A 17937-nucleotide genomic window follows, 5' to 3' on the forward strand; every position below is an offset into this window, starting at 1 on the left:
AACCATGACCCACTTCAGGTCTTGCTCTTCCTGAGTCACAAGGGTGCTGCCTCAATCCATGTCAAACTGACATTTAGGTTGTAATCCCATCACATTCTGTCACTACTTCCTTCAACTGAGGAAACATTCCTATCACTCAGAGAAATGGGGTAAGGAAAGGTGTTCTTACTATAATACCTCATAACTTAAACAACTATTGGATGGACCCCAATAGCATGTCAAGGCAGCCATTTCTCCAAAGAGCTTTAGCTTAGTGGTTCTGAATTTGCCTCAATCATAAGATTCACTGTCTATTCTTTGGAAAGTCTTAGAGATAAGTGTCTCAATTTCTCTGCAGAGATCCTTCAGGCCAGTTGCCTTCACATTATTGATGACAGAAGGGAAGCCGGATAAGGACAAACCTGTTGACCAACTGCTACAGCCCAGAAATTAAATGGGAACAATGAAAGTTTCAAAATTCACGCCATTATGTAAGCTCATCTCTTTCTCTCATTTTCTAACACCTAACATGAGAAAATGCTGCCTTGGTGCTGGCAGTAATAAAGCTTAAAAAGCTCTAAAAGGCTTGGGACCCTAATAGTACAGCAGGTAGAAAGCTTGCCTAGCATGTGACCAACCAGAGTTCCAACCCCAGCACCCCATAGGGTCCCCTGAGCACTTCTAGGAGTGATTCCTAAGTGCAGAATCAGGAGCAAGCTGTGAGCACTACCAGATGTAGTACTCCTACCAAAAGAATAGTTTTTTTTTTTATCCTTAAAAATGCAAAAAAAAAAAAACTTCCTAGAGAGCATTCTGACATGCATGAATTTGCATACATCTGAGGAATTCCTCTTTGATTGTGAACCTGCTCATAATTTTATGATCTTTCTTATTCGGAAACCTTTTGCCTGAACAAAGAACTACAGAAATAATATTTTTTCTAGATCTACCCTTGACAACAAACAGAGTTGCCTCTGATAGTTTGCAATGGACTAGGTCTAAGCCGGCCTACAGCTCCAGTTGGTAGCCCTCCCTCTCCACGGGTACATGCTTTTTCTCTTAGCTACAGGTTGACTTTGTCTTAGTGGAGACAGTCTTCTGAAAAAGTCCCCTCTCCTGCCCTTAGTACATAGGACAACACCAACATAACCAGCGAGCATCCAAATGAAGTCTGATAAAGCAGTTAATTCTGTGTGTACAAACCACAAGCATCTATAGCCTTGTGGGGCTCACATGGAGCCATGAAATAACTTGCTGCAGCACTGGAACAGAAGTGGGAATGAAGGAAAGAGAGTACAACAGAAAAGAACAGCGAAGAGATGTGGGTGATGGGAAAGAGAACTCCCCCAGTCAGGCAGATCTCTCCAGCCCTAAGCATTTTCTCTCTAAAAGCCCTCAACTTTGGGGGAAACATGATCCCCTCCCTTAAAAGGTAGACATGCTCACATGTGTATGCCACTTTGCCCACAATCTTGGGGGCTTTTCAGACTTTCCCAAGGAATCCTATCCTTTCTTCCCCAACACTTGACCTGAAACATCAGCCTTGTGTCTACATCGGGAAGAAAATTACAACAAAAGAGAAAACTTCAGAAGGTGGAGGAAGGGACACAAAACAGGGAAAGAAAAATACTAGTGATGCTACTTTTGTCTTTAAACAATGCTTTCCATAATTTGGTGCTTCAGGAATGGATGCAAATAAAAGAGACAAGAGAAGTGTCTTCAGGATCAATAAGCAGTTAAACAGATGATGGTTGGTTGGATGGATGGATAGATGTCATACTGGAAATCTAGACTCCCTTAGCTTCCATATCAGGAAATAAGCACCATATTTTGAACAAAATCCACTAAATGTCCACTTGCTGTTGGAAAATAAGTTAGATAAATATGTCAAAAAGGAATGATTCTATATCTCTAGAACATCTCGAGTACGTAGCATTGCAGAGGTATAGAATCATATACAGCAATAGAGTTATAGGCATTTTGTCCATCTGCTGCTTCTGGTTGCAATCCGTCTCTATGTAGGAATTTTCCAGGCCTGGCTAAGTGTAATGTTATGCAGAGGACTCAAAGGGGAAGATAAAAGGATTAGTAGATTGATCGGTGGAAGATATTAATGCTCTTTCATGTTGATTTGAAGAAGGATTTGAGGTCATCAGAAGAGAGGATAGCAGGAGAATAGACTCCAAGTATTCAAAAGACACTGGATTAAAATCCTATTAAACTCACATCAGTTTCTCCAGGAGGCATTTTAGAAGGTTGAGGTTTCTTTAACATGTCACCATAATTAACCTTCTCTTAAGCTGTTTTGGGTGGGGAACTTTGGCAATTAAGAAACTGAAAACTTTCCTTTTCTATCACCCATATGGCCCTTTGAACGGTTTAAAAACTGGAGTGAAAGGTAGTTCAGTCTAATTGATTTGAGGGGTTCAGCTATCCCACTTCAACCTGCTGTCAGACAAGTCCCCGGGATCTGAGCCCCTCAACAGAAAGGGCGTTTTGTTGCATGAAAGAATCAAAGGTTCCCATCTATGATGCGCCTTTTTTCCTTCTAATCATTCTCCCGCTGAGTTTGACATAAAGAACAACTCTGCAAAAGGAGAGCTGTTGCCCCCTTAAAAAAAAAGTTCGTTCGAGGGCCCAGACATTCGCAAAAATGCCCCGAGATGCCCAAGGACCCGAGTCTCAGCAGGTCCTTGGGCATCTAGGGGCATCTAGGGGCACAGTCCTCTATGCTGTCTGGGACTTGCTTGTTTTGTAATAGCTACTCCATTGCTGTGCCAGTAAGGTCAGAAAAACATGTCCAGTAAGGAGAGTCAGTCTGAGCAGGGGTGACCAGCCACCCAAAGAAATAAGGTCATGAATCATGGGTTGCTTTCAAGAGTTCATGTCAGCGGTTCTCTCTTCACTAGGTAAGATGTTAACCCAAATGCCAACACCCATGTTTAGCCAGATTTCCTCATCTTTGTCTCCTTGGCAGCAAGTGACCTTTGCTACATTCACCAGAGGGTCCCTTCTGTCTACCTGGTCAGCCTGGACAGGCAGTTTGTGCATGTCCTCCTTCCAACTCCAGCTACAGAGTTTGTCACCGAAGGATACGCAAGTCAAGCTCACCCAGAATTGCCCAGAACTTAGTGACTGGCCCTAAGGCAAATCACAGCCTCTGTTTTTTTTTTTTGCAATGAAAAATGAAGGAGTTCGTTGGGTTGCCTGACCTCCGAGGTCACTTTCCTGCTCTAAGCCTCTCTGAAAAATGTAGCTGTGAGGTGACTGGCCTTTCAGGACCCCCCCCCCCCCCCCCCCGCACTTCTGCCATTATTTATAACAATGATGGTAATGGCGAGAATAGAGAGCATCTATTATGCCCAACAGGAGGCTCTGTGCTGTTCTCAAAGTGCCCATGCTTGTGTTCTTTTATTGATCCCATCAGGAACTGTGGGAGACCATGAAGATCAGTCACTTGCTCAAAGTCACACAGGAAGGGAGCGCAAGGCACCCTGGTTCTGGGACCTGGCCCCTCAACTCTTCCTCCCTCCGCACTCCCATTTAAGACCCTAAGTTCAGGCTGCCAGCCCTTTCTCCACTCTCCATACGCCTTTCCTGACTCCCCAGGGGCTGCGTGCCTGCGTGCCTGTCTGTCAATTGCTTTGATTTCTTACCCCGGGGTCCCAGCTGCCTGAAACTCCACCTGCTCCTCGCAGAGACAGAGCTCTGCCCTGGGATCCGGCCCTTTGTCCTAAGAGCCTGCAGCTCCTGTCGGGAGCAGGTGGCCGGAAAAGCAAGATAAGAAGGTAGTAGGGAAGCTGCTCTAAGGAGGTTAAAGGGGAAGGCGGGCTGATAGGGTTGATTTGAGAGAGAATTCCAAGTGGCCAGCCCCCGTGGACCTAAGCTCATGAGAATGGCTGCATCCTTGGCAAGGCCGGAACCCTGGAATGAACTTCTTTGTTTTTAGTTGTAGCCACAAGACAGGGGAGGAAAAAAGGATCATCTCCCAGGAAGACCTTGGAAATATCTTCCTGTTTTAGCAGTGTGTAGTTAGAGGTGGGTCTTGACGCATTCAAATGCATCTCTGGCTATGAGAATTATTATTTTGAGCTATAAAGCCTGAAATGCTAAAGACCTAAAATCTTTGGGGTTTTTAGAGAAGCATCTTCTAAAATTTTACAGAAGGAAACAAATATATTTTTAGGGAGAAATAGTTCACTTTAACCATCCCATTCATAACTATTTACGCATATGAGGTGAAAACATAAGTCTACACAAAAATCTACATGTGAATGTGCATAACAGCTAATTTTAATGAAGCCATGATGTTTATGTATAATAGACAAGTTTTGTAAGCAACTAAGATGTTCTTCATCAGTGGATGGGTGAACAAATCTTGATTTTTAGACCGTAGGGGCATTATTCTGTGATAAAAGAAATGAGTTAATAGGACACACAGAAAAAGGCAAGGGTTGTGTTGCTGAGTTAAAGAAGCCCATTTTAGAAGACTGTGTGCTCCTTGATTTCGACAAGATTACATTTGTGAGCAAGTCAAAATTATGGGGATAGTAAAAAATATCAGTGGTTACCAGAACTAGCAGTAGGGAAGGAGGTAATATCTATAGTGAGAAATTGTAATGATGGGACAGGAGCGATGGTACAGAAGGTAGGGCTCTAACTTTGCATGTGACTGGCTGGGTTTGATCCCTGGTACCCCATATGGTCCCTTGAGCCCCTCTAGAAGCAGTCCCTGAACAAAGAGCCAGAACTAAGCCCTGAGTACTGGTGGGTGTGGTCCCAGAACAAAAGAAAAATATACTGAGCACAGAAAGAGAGAAAGAAAGAAAGAAAGAAAGAAAGAAAGAAAGAAAGAAAGAAAGAAAGAAAGAAAGAAAGAAAGAAAGAAAGAAAGAAAGAAAGAAAGAGAAAGAAAAAGAGAGAGAAAGAGAGAGAAAGAAAGAAAGAGAGAGAAAGAGAGAAAAATAAAGAGAGAGAAAGAGAGAAAGAAAGAGAGAGAAAGAAATAGAGAGAAAGAGAGAAAGAAAGAGAGAGAGAAAGAGAGAAAAAAAGAAAGAAAGAAAGAAAGAAAGAAAGAAAGAAAGAAAGAAAGAAAGAAAGAAAGAAAGAAAGAAAGAAAGAAAGAAAGAAAGAAAGAAAGAAAGAAAGAAGGGAGGGAGGGAGGAAGGGAGGGGGAGGAAGGAAGAGAGGGAGGAAAAGAAAGAGAAAAAGAGAGAGAGAGAGGGAAGGAGGGAGGGAAGGAGGGACAGAAGAAGGGAGAGAGGGAAGAAGGAAGGAAAAGAGGGGAGGGAGGGAGAGAGAAGGAAGGATGGAAGAAAGGAACTGAAGGAGGAAGGAAGGAGGAAGAGAGGGGGAAGAAAAGAAGGATGGAAGGAAGGGAGGAAGGAAAGGGTCACGATATTAGGCATTTATCAAAAGTAATACAAATATTCAATTCATAAAAAGATAGCTACGTAAACAACAGATATCAACTAATAATAATGTAGCAATATTGGTTCTTTAACTACCAAAAAGAAAATGTCCTATTTTCTAGGGGGAAGTGGAACTGGGGTAGGATAGTAGAGAAGGTAGCAAACCTATGTCAACCCTCTATTCTTTCTTGGCCCTTTTTCAGTAAATCTAAAATTGCTCTGAAAAAAAAGGTTATTTGAAAGATAAAACCTAATCTGGTGTTTGCCTTATGTGAATCCAGCCCAGGTTTTGTCCTTCACAGTCCATGGAGCACAGAGTTGGGAGTAGTCCCCGAGCACTGCCAAATATGACCCTAACCACCCCACCACCACCAAATAGTCAATCTGAATATGCAATTTAAATATTCTAAACATCAATAATTTTCCCCCTCTGTCCTCTTTTCAGCCTCAGCATAATCACAGAAACCTACACTACCATTGATCCTGTCAGACACTGCTCTAAACTTTATCATTAAATAATTTAATTCTCAAAAAGGTAAATCCTGGGCTGGAAAAATAGCACAGCGAGTAGGATGTTTGCCTTGCACTCGGCCGACCCGGTTCGATTCCCAGCATCCCATATGGCCCCCCGAGCACCGCCAGGGGTAATTTCTGAATGCAGAGCCAGGAGTAATCTGGTGCATCGCCGGGTGTGATCCAAAAAGCAAAAAAAAAAGGTAAATCCCTATGAAAATTTGAGATCATATCATTTATGGGGACTTTTACCCAAAGTCATTAAGATTCAAGAAGTAGGTCTTAAATCTCAGTCTGCCCATACTTGTAATTTTTGCACTCTCCTGACTTACTCCCACCCCAGATTATTTTGGGTCACACCTGGCGATGCACAGGGGTTACTCCTGGTTCTACACTCAGGAATTACTCCTGGCAGTGCTCAGGGGACCATATGGGATGCTGGGATTCGAACCCGGGTCGGCCACGTGCAAGGCCAGCGCCCTACCCGCTGTGCTATCACTCCAGCCCCCCAGATTATTATTAAGAAGCAATTCAGTAAGTAGAAATGGGGCCCAGTGAGTCTTGACAGCTGCTTTATTCAGCCCTTTCTCACAATTAGTTGCTGAGCTCCCGTGCACGGAGCACTGTGTGAAACTCTGAAGATAGAAAAATGGATATGAGACTCCCAGCCCACAAAGTAGAAGCAGCAAATCAAGAGATGGATGGACAATGACAATGGAAAAGCTAGAAGCAATAAAGCAAGCAGCCCCCAGCTTCAGCATGGTAATGTCACGGAAAGGTCATTGGGAGCACCCTTCTGTCGGAATAATTAGATTTGCTCTAAAGTTGCAGTTACATAGGAAGCCCCCAGACATCCCAACCATCCAGTCTTTAGAGACAGAAGACGAAGAGCACAAAAACCCGGGAATGGAAAATATATCAAATTTAAAACAGAAGGAAATTTAAAACAGAAGCTACTTAGGAAAGGGCAAAAGAACTAACATCAATTAAAATATCTGAAATATGCCAGGCACTCTGACTTCTATCCCCTCTGTTATCTACACAAAGATCTTTCAAGATAAATATTATGTTTGACATTACTTTATGATAAAAATTTAAATGCTTCTGTTGCAAAATTCCTGTTTCTTACCTGTGTCTTTCTTCTTACTTCGGGAAAGTTCATGAACAGTGGCACCAATTTCTTGCCTCAAGATCTTGATGATGTTAGTCATCGTGGGCAGGCTACGCTGATCCAGATAGGTGAAAAATTCATACTCATCTTTCTTTACACGGGAAGGTCTGGATTCAATGTGGGTCAGGTTTATATCATTCTCCTAGGAAGGATAAAGGGGGGGTGTGAGGGCACAGTCATCAGGATTAGCACAACCCAAATACCCCACGAGCACAACACACAATCCACTGCAATGCAGGTAGAAGAACAGGATTTGTTTTTAATATAGGTAAGAGAAAATGAAAGTCCTAAAAGTTACAGAAGTTCTTTGTTTCTTTTCTGAAAAACCAAGTCACAAATGATAAGAGGTGAAAATGGTTTAAATGCTGCCTAATTGAATCGCACCTTAAATTTGGTTGTTGTGGTTTGGATCTCCTGATTTCATTGTTATTCCTCTGTGGTCGGGGTATACAACTCCTCTACATCTCTGACGTACCCTGGGCCCCTGACCCCTGCCCCCAGTTACTTCCTGTCTGACTCGTCTTACTTCCCCTTTTTTTATTTCCTTCTCTGTCCTACTCCCTATATTCTGGGGTCAAAAGTGATGCCAGAATATACATTACTACCTTACATCAAAAGGACATATGCACATCATTATGTTTTGTAGCACATAGAATAATCGCTAAGATATGGAATCAACCTAAGTGCCCAAACACAGATGAGTCTTATGAAGATGTGGTATAAATACAATATAAATACACAATGAAATACAATGAGGCTGCAAGGAACAATGAAATTATGCAATTTGCTGCAACATGGCTGGAACTTCTGGCTTACTTCATTTGCTTCATATCTTGGAAGTAAACACATTTTGCTACCTGAAGAAAGCCAAAGGGAAAAATACAGGCTAGTCTTGCTCAACTGTGTTTATAGAGTATCCATGTAGTACTCTGTGGTATATGAGTAACTGGATGAGGGAAGACAATGTAGTAAAAAGACTTTTCCTTATAAAGCTTACATTTAAGTTGTGAAGAGAAAAAATAAATGAAAAACAAAACAGATTTGCATATAATTTTATAATGACAAGAGCAAAGGAAGATCATAAGGCAAGCAGAATGAGGAATTCTAGTGGTAGAGTTGGCTCAGATTGCACTATTAAAATAGGTTACACAGGGGCTAGAGTGATAGCACAGCGGGTAGGGCATTTGCCTTGCACGCGGCCAACCCGGGTTCAAATCCCAGCATCCCATATGGTTCCCTGAGCACTACTAGGGGTAATTCCTGAGTGCAGAGCCTGGAGTGACCCCTGTGCATTGCCAGGTATGACCCAAAAAGCAAAAAAAAAAAAAAAAGGGTTGCATACAGGGGCCGGAACAATAGTACAGCAGGTAGGCATTTGCTTTGCATGAATGCTGACTTGGGTTCAATCCCCGGCATCCCATATGGTCCCCCAAGCAATGCCAGGAAGTGATTCCTGAGTGCAGAACCAGGAGTAACCCCTGAGCATCAACTGGGTATGACCCCCCCAAAAAAGCCAAAAAATAGGGTAGACTCATAGAGGACACATTGAGAAGGGACAGTCATGTGCATGTGCAGGATGCTTTTATTAGAAGCTACAAAAATTATTACTATATGACTCAAATTCAATGTTCTTAGGTAGTGATATTTTGTCTCTTATGAGATTTGTAATTTCATTCAATTAGCCCTCGAATTTAACTGTGTGGCAGATCACACAACTTCAGTTAGAGTAAGTACTTTTTATTGTGAAGAAAACTAAGGGGGCATCTTAGACACTTTATCAGAATCAGCAAATAATATGGATTCCCCACAGATATAAAGAGAAAAATGTACCCTGAAAAAATATTATGGCTCCTTGTATATCTACAATTTTATAAAATGAAATTTATCAGCATTATAGTTCAAGAAGTGGCTCTTTTTTCTTGATTACTAATGGAATATGGGTGAGAAGAACGTGGATAATGACAAAATTGATATCTTTCTTCATTCAAGTATCACTTAACTCTTCAGAATGGTTTCCTGTGACTATGACTTCAGAACCCATCAGTGTTCTGAAGAGGTAAGAGGGATGTAGAAACTGAAATCAGACATGAAGGGGTTTTTGTAAAAGTGGTGGGAGAGGGATACTCATCACAAAGTGAGTCTTATGATCACACTGTCATTTTTGCCAGGAATACAGTGAACCCCACAAGTCTGCACTTTCCTTGCTATTACTAAAATCCTGCCAAGTACAGAAGTGGAAAAACCCCGAGAATAGTGAATAATGCTAAGCAACCCACAGAGGACCACTTTCCAGTCTTTCATCCCTGTCAACCCGAAGGGTGTGTACTGGGGCCCTCATTTATGGGTTCCAGTTGCAGAGAAGACACTGGCAATGGCCAGGCCATCCCAAGTAACCTTCGTCCACCCCACTGACTAGAGAAAGTTAATGGAAGGAGGTAAGATGAACAAGATGACAATGCCTCCAACGCATTCTCAGTAAACAGGGTCGCTTCCTAAACATAACAGCATTCTGTCATCTTTCTTGACTCAGAAGGAAAGAAAAGGGGGCAACTCCACCTGGTATGTGCCAAAGTCGAAACTTTCGATGAAGCGATAACCCATGCCCAACTACCAAAGAGCAGAGAAGGCAGCCAACCCAGGCCCAAGAGTTGACACTTGGGACAAGTGTTTACTTGCCCACCAGTTCACAAAGTATCTGTGCAGGGGTGGAGCAGGCAGAGGATAAAGGAAGGGCTGAAAGGCAGAGGCTGCTATGTTCACCATCCACTCCACACCCCTTGAACCACCTATCCAGAGAGAAGTATCTCGCTTTGAGAATAGTCATAAGACTATAGTGTCTCAGAACTCCATTTTTATAATACTGGAGACTTAACTGGTGGAAAAATTTTCACAAAAGTGTATTAAACTAAACTCCTCTAATGAGGGACAGGTAGGTTGACGCTCTGCAGTAGTGTTACTCAGTAAAGATTGTGCAATCTCTGAAAAATGCATAACCACAAGAAGAATAATCCAGCATTATCTGTCCATGATACGTGAATAGTGAAGTCTTTAGGGGTCCTATCGGTGCTTTTGTCTCTTCTATTTTTCCTTTGTATTGTGACTCAACTTATGTAAAAACAAGATTCATTACTTGTATAATGAAACATTAATTTTATGCTTTTTTAGAAGGGGTCACAGTGGACAGTGCTGGGGAAACGGTGCATGCAGAACTGGGACTGAACTCAGAGCATCACACTTGAAGCAAATGTGACATATAAAGCAAGACATTTCATATATCTGCCCAGCCCATGGTTGTTTTTTTTTTTTTGGTGGTTACTATGAGAACCACTTGGGAAAGAATTTAAACACAGCCATGTGATAGTCAAAAGTGCTTTGAAAAATTAACCCAAAGCCCTCTTCTCCCCACTCCCCAAATAATCTGAAAGAAAAATGCATCTAAATGGGTTGTAAAAAGATTACGTGTAACTTCTATGTATTTACCAAAGTATTATACTATACCTGTACCAAAAAACAAATATGTGTAATTTGCAAGTGACAAAGTTGCTGATTTAAGGCACTCAAAATCTTTACCTAACCAAACAAAATTGTTATAACTATAGGTAATAAAGTACATATTTGAGAACAATAATTTTTACAAAACTGTGTACCACGAATGGAAATGTACGTAAAATAAAATATGGAAGGTGTAGGGAAATAATGTAGATCAAATTAAAAGTCACCCCTGAGGAGGGAGAAGCCGAAGGGAGAAGTGTTCAGGGAGTCCATCCTTTTGTGAGATGCTCTATTTCTTTAGCAAAGAGCCAGCTATGTGGGTGTCCCTTGCGTTACTGGCTGCGTTTTGAGAATCAGATAAAACCAAGAAGTCCTTTGGGCTGCCTGAACTTCTCTCCTCCTGTGGAACTCAAAGTATTTATTTTGACTGGAGAAGAGCCGTTCCCTGGAAACATTGGCTACTCGGAGCCTAGGCACGGAGTGCGTGAAAGCAGCCCTCATGACTCAGTCTGGATCCTGTTCTGCTCCCCAGGCCCCAGGGTCACAGAGAGGGTCCAAAAGTCCAAGTTTTAGAGAGATAAACATTGTGTATCTGCCAGATGGCCCCTCTGTGCTGGGAACGCTGAGGTTGCAGATGGCAAAGGATTTGAGGAGTCCGTGACCTGACCACTTGTTTACTCTCTGGCCTAAAGTCATTTGTCTTCATTCTGGAATTTTCTTCCCCCACCCACTTCCCTGTCTAACCCCTTCAGGTTGAAACTTAAAAATTAGGCCTGCAGGAAGCAGCCCTTGGCCAAGTTTGCTTTAAGCATGGGTCAAGAAATGTCCAGAGTTTAGTTCCTTTAAATCGCGTTGGTACAGAGAATGGTGGTTCAGCTCACCCCATCTTCCCCAGTACCTTTATAGAACCTTTTAACATCAAATTCTCAACCATATCAGTTAAGTGCAAAAATAATGAAGTGTGAACTCACTGACGAGTTGATGACCAAAAGGAAAGTGTCGTCTGGTTAATGGCACAACACGAGATATGAACGTGACAAGTACAGATTATGCCTTTTCCGTTTGGTTCCTAAAGAAAGTGGAAATGAAGAGTGGCCTCTGAAGCAATTTTTACTAAGTGCTTAGACTTGTAGTTTGCTGAAACTGAAGCTCCATCAGTATAATGACACATCTGAGTAAACCCAGGGAGTTCAGAGCTCCGCATGCTCAATTGCTTACTCCTCTCCCTGAACAACATCCGCCAAGGTGATAAGAGAAAAATTGGTGCATAGTGGGACACCTATTTGCAAGTTCTCCCAAAAGCTTGCTTCTGATTTTGTTGCCCACTGAGTAAATCATATAATTCATTGCAGTAAAGACATTTTTTCTTAGGAGACACAAGACATTCGCTGATAGAAGATAAAAAAAAAAATTGTAAAGTGTCATGGAAAATGATGAACCCAAATATATAAATAATCTACTAATCTACTGAGGACAAGTTAGTTGGAAGTTGAGCAGGTAAAGGATTTGGTATATACTTGACTGTTGGGTCCAAGTTGATTTACACAGCTCTTTCATTGCCCTCATACACACCACCAACACATACAAGCAGATATCTATTGTATACCTTACACCTACTCAGGAACATTCTGATGTTGTTAGCGAAAATTTACAAAGCTACAAGCCTATTGGCATGAAGCAACCTGGCTTAACGGGTTGGTTATTTTGTTGCTGATCATATGAGAAAAAAAAAGATGAATCATTGACTAGAAATAAAAGCTGAGCATGCAGGAAATGTCTACCCTCACTAAAGCGTATCTCTACTTTTCACTGAGAATCCAGGTTGTGTTGTGTAGATGTGCTCCTGGTGGTCAATGGCTAAGAAGTCTTCTACCACACACAGTCAGGTCATGGAATTCGAATGATCTAGGTCCAAACAACTGTTATCACCTTATTTATTTACCTGAAAAAAATTTAAGATTTAGTTTAATGCCCCAGTCGCACGTCTGTGATACTGCAGGATGCTTATGGAAGATCCTGCTAATTTGTTGTGGAGTTGAACGTAGGAGGGCTGTGTAAGAAATACGCAAACTATAAAAATTTCTCCCACATACAATGTTCTTCCCTCTGTTGCTAATCTTAAAGGAGCTGGTTGAAATCTTTAATATATTCTTTTTTCTTAAGCAAAGGAAAATTTACTTATATAATACTTTTTCTTTGATTTTGTTTTGCATTTTACAGACAGTCTTGAAAATAATAATGCACGAAAATTAATGCCTTGAAGCACCATTTTACATTAGAGATGCCTGTCTTTTAGCGAATTGAAATTTCTACATCTTGTCCTTCAGGCTCTGACTAGAAAATAGTACTCATTTTCCATAAGAACCCTCCAACTATTTTATTTTAACTATTGTTTCTTTAGTTGTTCATCTCTATTCAAATCAGGTAATTCTAATCCTTTTACTCTTTTTCTTCTTTGTAGACTAGAAACGTCTTTCTCATCTACATTGTTTATGATTTCTAATGGAGCTCATGTATCACAGTGAAAGTCATATATCAGGAGTAAAAGAACAAATATTGCATGAACGTCTTCTATGAACTCAGTCATTTAAATGACTCTGTCATTCATGCATTTTATGGTCCATATAAAATCATGTTACCCCTGGAAACTGGCCTGACTCTCTAGATGAGAAAGCACGGGTACATATGTTCACATCCTGACAGAGACACTGGGTTCAAACCTGAGACAACATCTATGTTCCTTATTCTCTTTATATCATAACACACAATCACTTTAATAGTTGGAAGAAAGGATAAAATGTCACCCAAAGACAGAAAAATGCGTCCTTGGATCATGACAAAAATTTGGCCTCAGATAGTTCCTTACTTCATCCTCTTGAGAAAGTAATGTGGATGACAAAGAACAGGGACCTGTGTGCAGAGAAGGCAAAGAACCAGGACTTGCACTAAAACCTGCCACGCTATTCTGATTCTCAGTATATTGTTTCCATAGTCCTGTGTGAAAAGTATTACCTTTTATTGGGGGGAGGCAGTTAGCCACAAGCAGCAGTGTTCAGTGGCTATTCCTTGTTCTGTGCTTACGAGTATTCTCTGGTAATGCTAGCAGACCATGTGGTTCAAAGCATTGAACCTGGGTCAACTGCATGCAAGACAAGCACCGAACTTCCTATATTATCTCCTATTAGGGAGGCTGGAGCGTTAGCATAGCAGGCATGGCATTTGCCTTGCATGCGGCTGACCCCGGGTTCGATTCCTCCGTTCCTCTCGGAGAGCCCGGCATGCTACCAAGAGTATCCCGCCTGCACGGCAGAGCCTGGAAAGCTCCCAGTGGCATATTCGATATGCCAAAACAGTAACAACAAGTCTCACAATGGAGATGTTACTGGTACCCATCCAAGCAAATCGATGAACAACGAGACGCAGTGCTACAGTGCTACAATACCTTCCTATATTATCCAGCTTAAGACTTTAAAGAATGGCAAAATAACTGCTGTATTGGTCTTCTGCCTGTAAATAATTGGATTTTCTCTAATAAAGATTAGAAACCTGTAGTTGATTTTACAATCCTAGACCTAGACTAATTTCTAAACTTTTATCACAGCCAATATAAAAAAAACCAATACATTCTCTAAGTTTTGCTTCAATTGTGCAGTGTGCTGGCCTGCCCTTTCTAGGGAAACTTCTAGAATATGTCTGGGGGAAAAAAGTCAAAATATAATAACAGCTTTTCACCAATCATTCAATGTACTAGCTGCTTCTTGCTCTATAAAATAGGTATAATAGCAACCCATAATGGCCTAGGAAGTTGAATTTTTTTTAATTGCCTTATAAAAGGATTTCCAAAACACACACACACACACACACACACACACACACACACACTCCTCTTGGGTATATTTTGCCCGCTTATGATCATTAAGCTTCTTGTAGTTTATTAATTAGGTTGAAAACATCTTGTTAATTAACTATTATTTAATTATTAATTCTAAGACCTGACACAGGGAAAAAGCTGATTCAATAAATAATTCAAAAGCTAAAATGTTCTGTAGAAGTAATTTATAACAATTCTTTCTCATAAATTGTATATCTTTTCTATACTGGTTGCTTGCAATCAAGTCAGGCAGACATTCATACTCCTCAGCTAGAGAGACAAGGTTAATTTTTTAAAGTAGTATCTATGGTTTTAGATAAAGTTTAGATGTCTGAAAAAATTAAAAGGATAAGAGAGGTGGCACTCCCATATATTCCGCATGCAGAAATTCCGCTATTGTTACCATCTTATTGGAGGGGGAACACCTCTTAAAATTTATTTGAGATATTTTCAGTTTTAAAATTTATTTGAGATATCTTAGCATCTTTTTAATAAAAATATAAAGTTCTTTTTATATTCTAAAGTTTCATGATGTCTCAAAAGTCCCGCATGATATTATGCTATCCCATTCTTTTTGGTTTCTATTTTTAAAAATTTTAATGAATCAACATGAGGTACAGTTATAGACTTGCAAGCTTTTGTGATTACGTTTCAGTCAAACAATGATCGAGCACCCATCCCTCCACCAGTGCCCGTTCTCCACCACCAATGTTCCCTTTGTCCCTCCCACCACCCCTACACTTTCCCACCGCCCTCCCTCCCCCCTCCCCCCCCCCTGCCTCTGTGGCAGACACATTCCCTCTGACTCTCTTCTTTTGGGTGTTATATAGGTTTTGCAATATATGTACTAAGCATTCTTTTGGCTTCTTTGTGATGATTCATCACTTATTTCTTGCTTATGATAACCTTGACAGTTTTGAGAAGTATGGGTAAAGAATTTGTATAATTCTCCTTGGTCAAATTTATCTCATTTTTTTTCATGATCAGACGAGGCATCTGTTAAATGGAGGGAGATCATAGAAATAAAGTGCTGTTTCCATCGCATCATACCAAAGGGACATAGTATCTTTAATTCATCGCTGTTGATATTGACCTTAATCAGATGGCTAACTCCCACTTTGGGAATTGAAAACCCATTCCTCCCACCCCTTCCTGACTGTTGTCCTTTGGAGAAAGTTTGTGTGTCCAACACTTGGAAATGAGGATTTATACTCTCCTTCTTTGGGTGAAAAAGTATGTACTTATACTCTGCAGAACTTTTCACGGGAGAACGGCTTATTTTCATTTCTTTATGCAGATATAATTTTATGAGACATCAGATATCAACCTCCCTCAGGTTGTCTCATTTTATGAGACAACCTGAGTATAAACATTAATTTTACTTACTAATATTTCTTCTTGAATTTCAGGGCAAATGAGTGAGAGTCTAATTTACTTTGCTCATACTTTAATCCTTACTTTAATATGTGGGGTGTGCGGGGTGTGCGTTTTGTTTTGTGGGTTTTTTTTTTTTTTTGCTTTTTGGGTCACACCCAGCATTGCTCAGGAGTTAGTCCTGGCTCTGCACTCAGGAATTACTCCTGGCGGTGCTTGAGGAACCATATGGGATGCCGGGAATTGAACCCAGGTTGGCTGCGTGCAAGGCAAATGCCCTACCCCGCTGTGCTATCATTCCGGCCCCGGTGTGTGATGTGTGATGTGCTTGTGAAAATCTGGTTTTGTGGATAATATAAAGAGTGAAGCTTCCCTGCCTAAGGAAAGTATCCTTAGGGTCAGATATAGATGTAATATATATACTTAAGGTAAATAAATGCTGCAATTTAAATAAAAGTGGTTTAGTAAGAAACATAATGGTAGAATAACAAATGCCCAAAGACAACAGAAACAAAGAACATGATAACTGGTCTTCAGTAGGAAATGTGCCACTTTGGGGGTGGGGAGGGAGGTGGGGCAGGGGACCAGACAGGGAAGGACAGCAGCTATAGTGGAAGGAAGAATTTAATGGGGAGGAGGAGGTGGTGCTGAAAGTTTATGAATAGAGGAGAAGGTGATGCTGAAAGTGTTATGAATGAAACCCAATCAGTAACAGTACTCTAAACCACAAGGCAAAAACTTAAAAAAATATCAAATCACCTCTTGTAGAGGCAGACTGGAGGGTGAGAGGAAAGTGTAGGGGAAGAAGGGTGTATTTGTAGAGGGAAGTGGACACTGGTGATGGGTTTGGTGTTAAAACATATGCCTCAAACCTAACCATGAACAACTTTTTAATTCCATGGTTAGCAAATGAAAAAAAATTTAAGTGATTTAGTAAACATTGATAAGATAGTAATTATCTCAGGGAAAGAAATTTAAACCTAAGGTTGGCTTTCTGGTGTGTGCCTGGACTCTGAATGGTTCTGATTACGAATGGAAAGCTATAGCTCAAAGAGATTGACAGTCTTAACTAAGTTCACTTGGTTAGTTAATATAAAAACCTGAGTTGAAAATTAAGTCTTCCTATGTGTGTTCCTCAGTTGTTTCATGGAATTCCAGTAGAAAATAATGCTGAAGTTTATTTTACCACTGCTCAAGGCAAAAATAAATTACCTCAAATAAGCGCAGGACTTTGGCCAATGCACCAACTTCTTCCTTGAGAGAGAAGATCAGGGAAATGGCACCATTTTGATTGGCGTTTTCTTCAATATAGCTTGTTTCCTGCAGGATTAAATGAACTTGATCAAAATGTTTTGCACAGCTTAGAAATTCATTCCCATGAAAAGTCCAAGGAAGAAGCAAGTAGTAACTCTCTTCTTTAGTTTGGCCTTGGAATACAATGAGCTATATATTTTATGCACAAGTAGGTAGTATAGTAGCAAATATGTAAGTCAAAGGTTTACATGTTTTTGGGTAAGGTATTAAGTTTAGGAAACGTTTTCTAGATACCCTAAAAATTCAATACTTTTAAAAGAGCACCTTCCAAGGATCAAGTTACAAGTGAGTTCTGACCGATAAATAGATGAATAATGCAATGCCTTAGTTTTCCTTCAGGAGTTATTCAAAATCTAACACAAAACACACATACAAGGAAAATAAATAACTAGAGATTGTTTATTAAGGGCATCATAGCATGGTTGTAAAAGTTTATGAGGAAAATTTTGAGAAATACAAGGTGGAAGGTACTGGAAACCCATAGGCTTTTGAGTTCCAAGTTAGGATCTTGGAGAGAGTTCTTGGTTAGAATCTTCTCTTCCATCTACCAGTTTGATTCCATTGAACACATAATTATTCTTTTTACGTCATCTGAAAAATCATGCTATTTAATAAAACACCATGTCAAAACAATAAGATGACTAACAAGATAGATTATAATTTAAATAGAATCTTTTTAAAAATCTATAAGATGATGAAAATATTATAAATATACAAGAATGACCTGATGACATTATGTAAAGGCTTCAGGAAAATTTTAACTTATTCCCATATGCTGAAATTTTAAATTAACAATTGTTGGAAAAGAAAAC

The 17937-nt window shown here is 40.4% G+C and overlaps 1 protein-coding gene across 2 annotated transcripts in view; it reads right to left on the reverse strand.

Annotated features, from left to right (window-relative positions):
* PAH (phenylalanine hydroxylase) overlaps window positions 1-17937 on the reverse strand; it is a 93709-nt gene that overhangs the window by 47546 nt on the left and 28226 nt on the right. For both annotated transcript variants that reach the window (XM_055118545.1, XM_004602778.2), the window contains exons 2-3: window positions 17024-17131; window positions 7033-7216 (exon numbers count right to left, since the gene is read on the reverse strand). In XM_055118545.1, the coding sequence (XP_054974520.1) occupies window positions 7033-7216; window positions 17024-17131 (292 nt within the window). The remainder of the gene's footprint in view (window positions 1-7032; window positions 7217-17023; window positions 17132-17937) is intronic.

Source organism: Sorex araneus, chromosome 10 (genome assembly GCF_027595985.1).
Source record: "Sorex araneus isolate mSorAra2 chromosome 10, mSorAra2.pri, whole genome shotgun sequence".
NCBI lineage: Eukaryota > Metazoa > Chordata > Mammalia > Eulipotyphla > Soricidae > Sorex > Sorex araneus.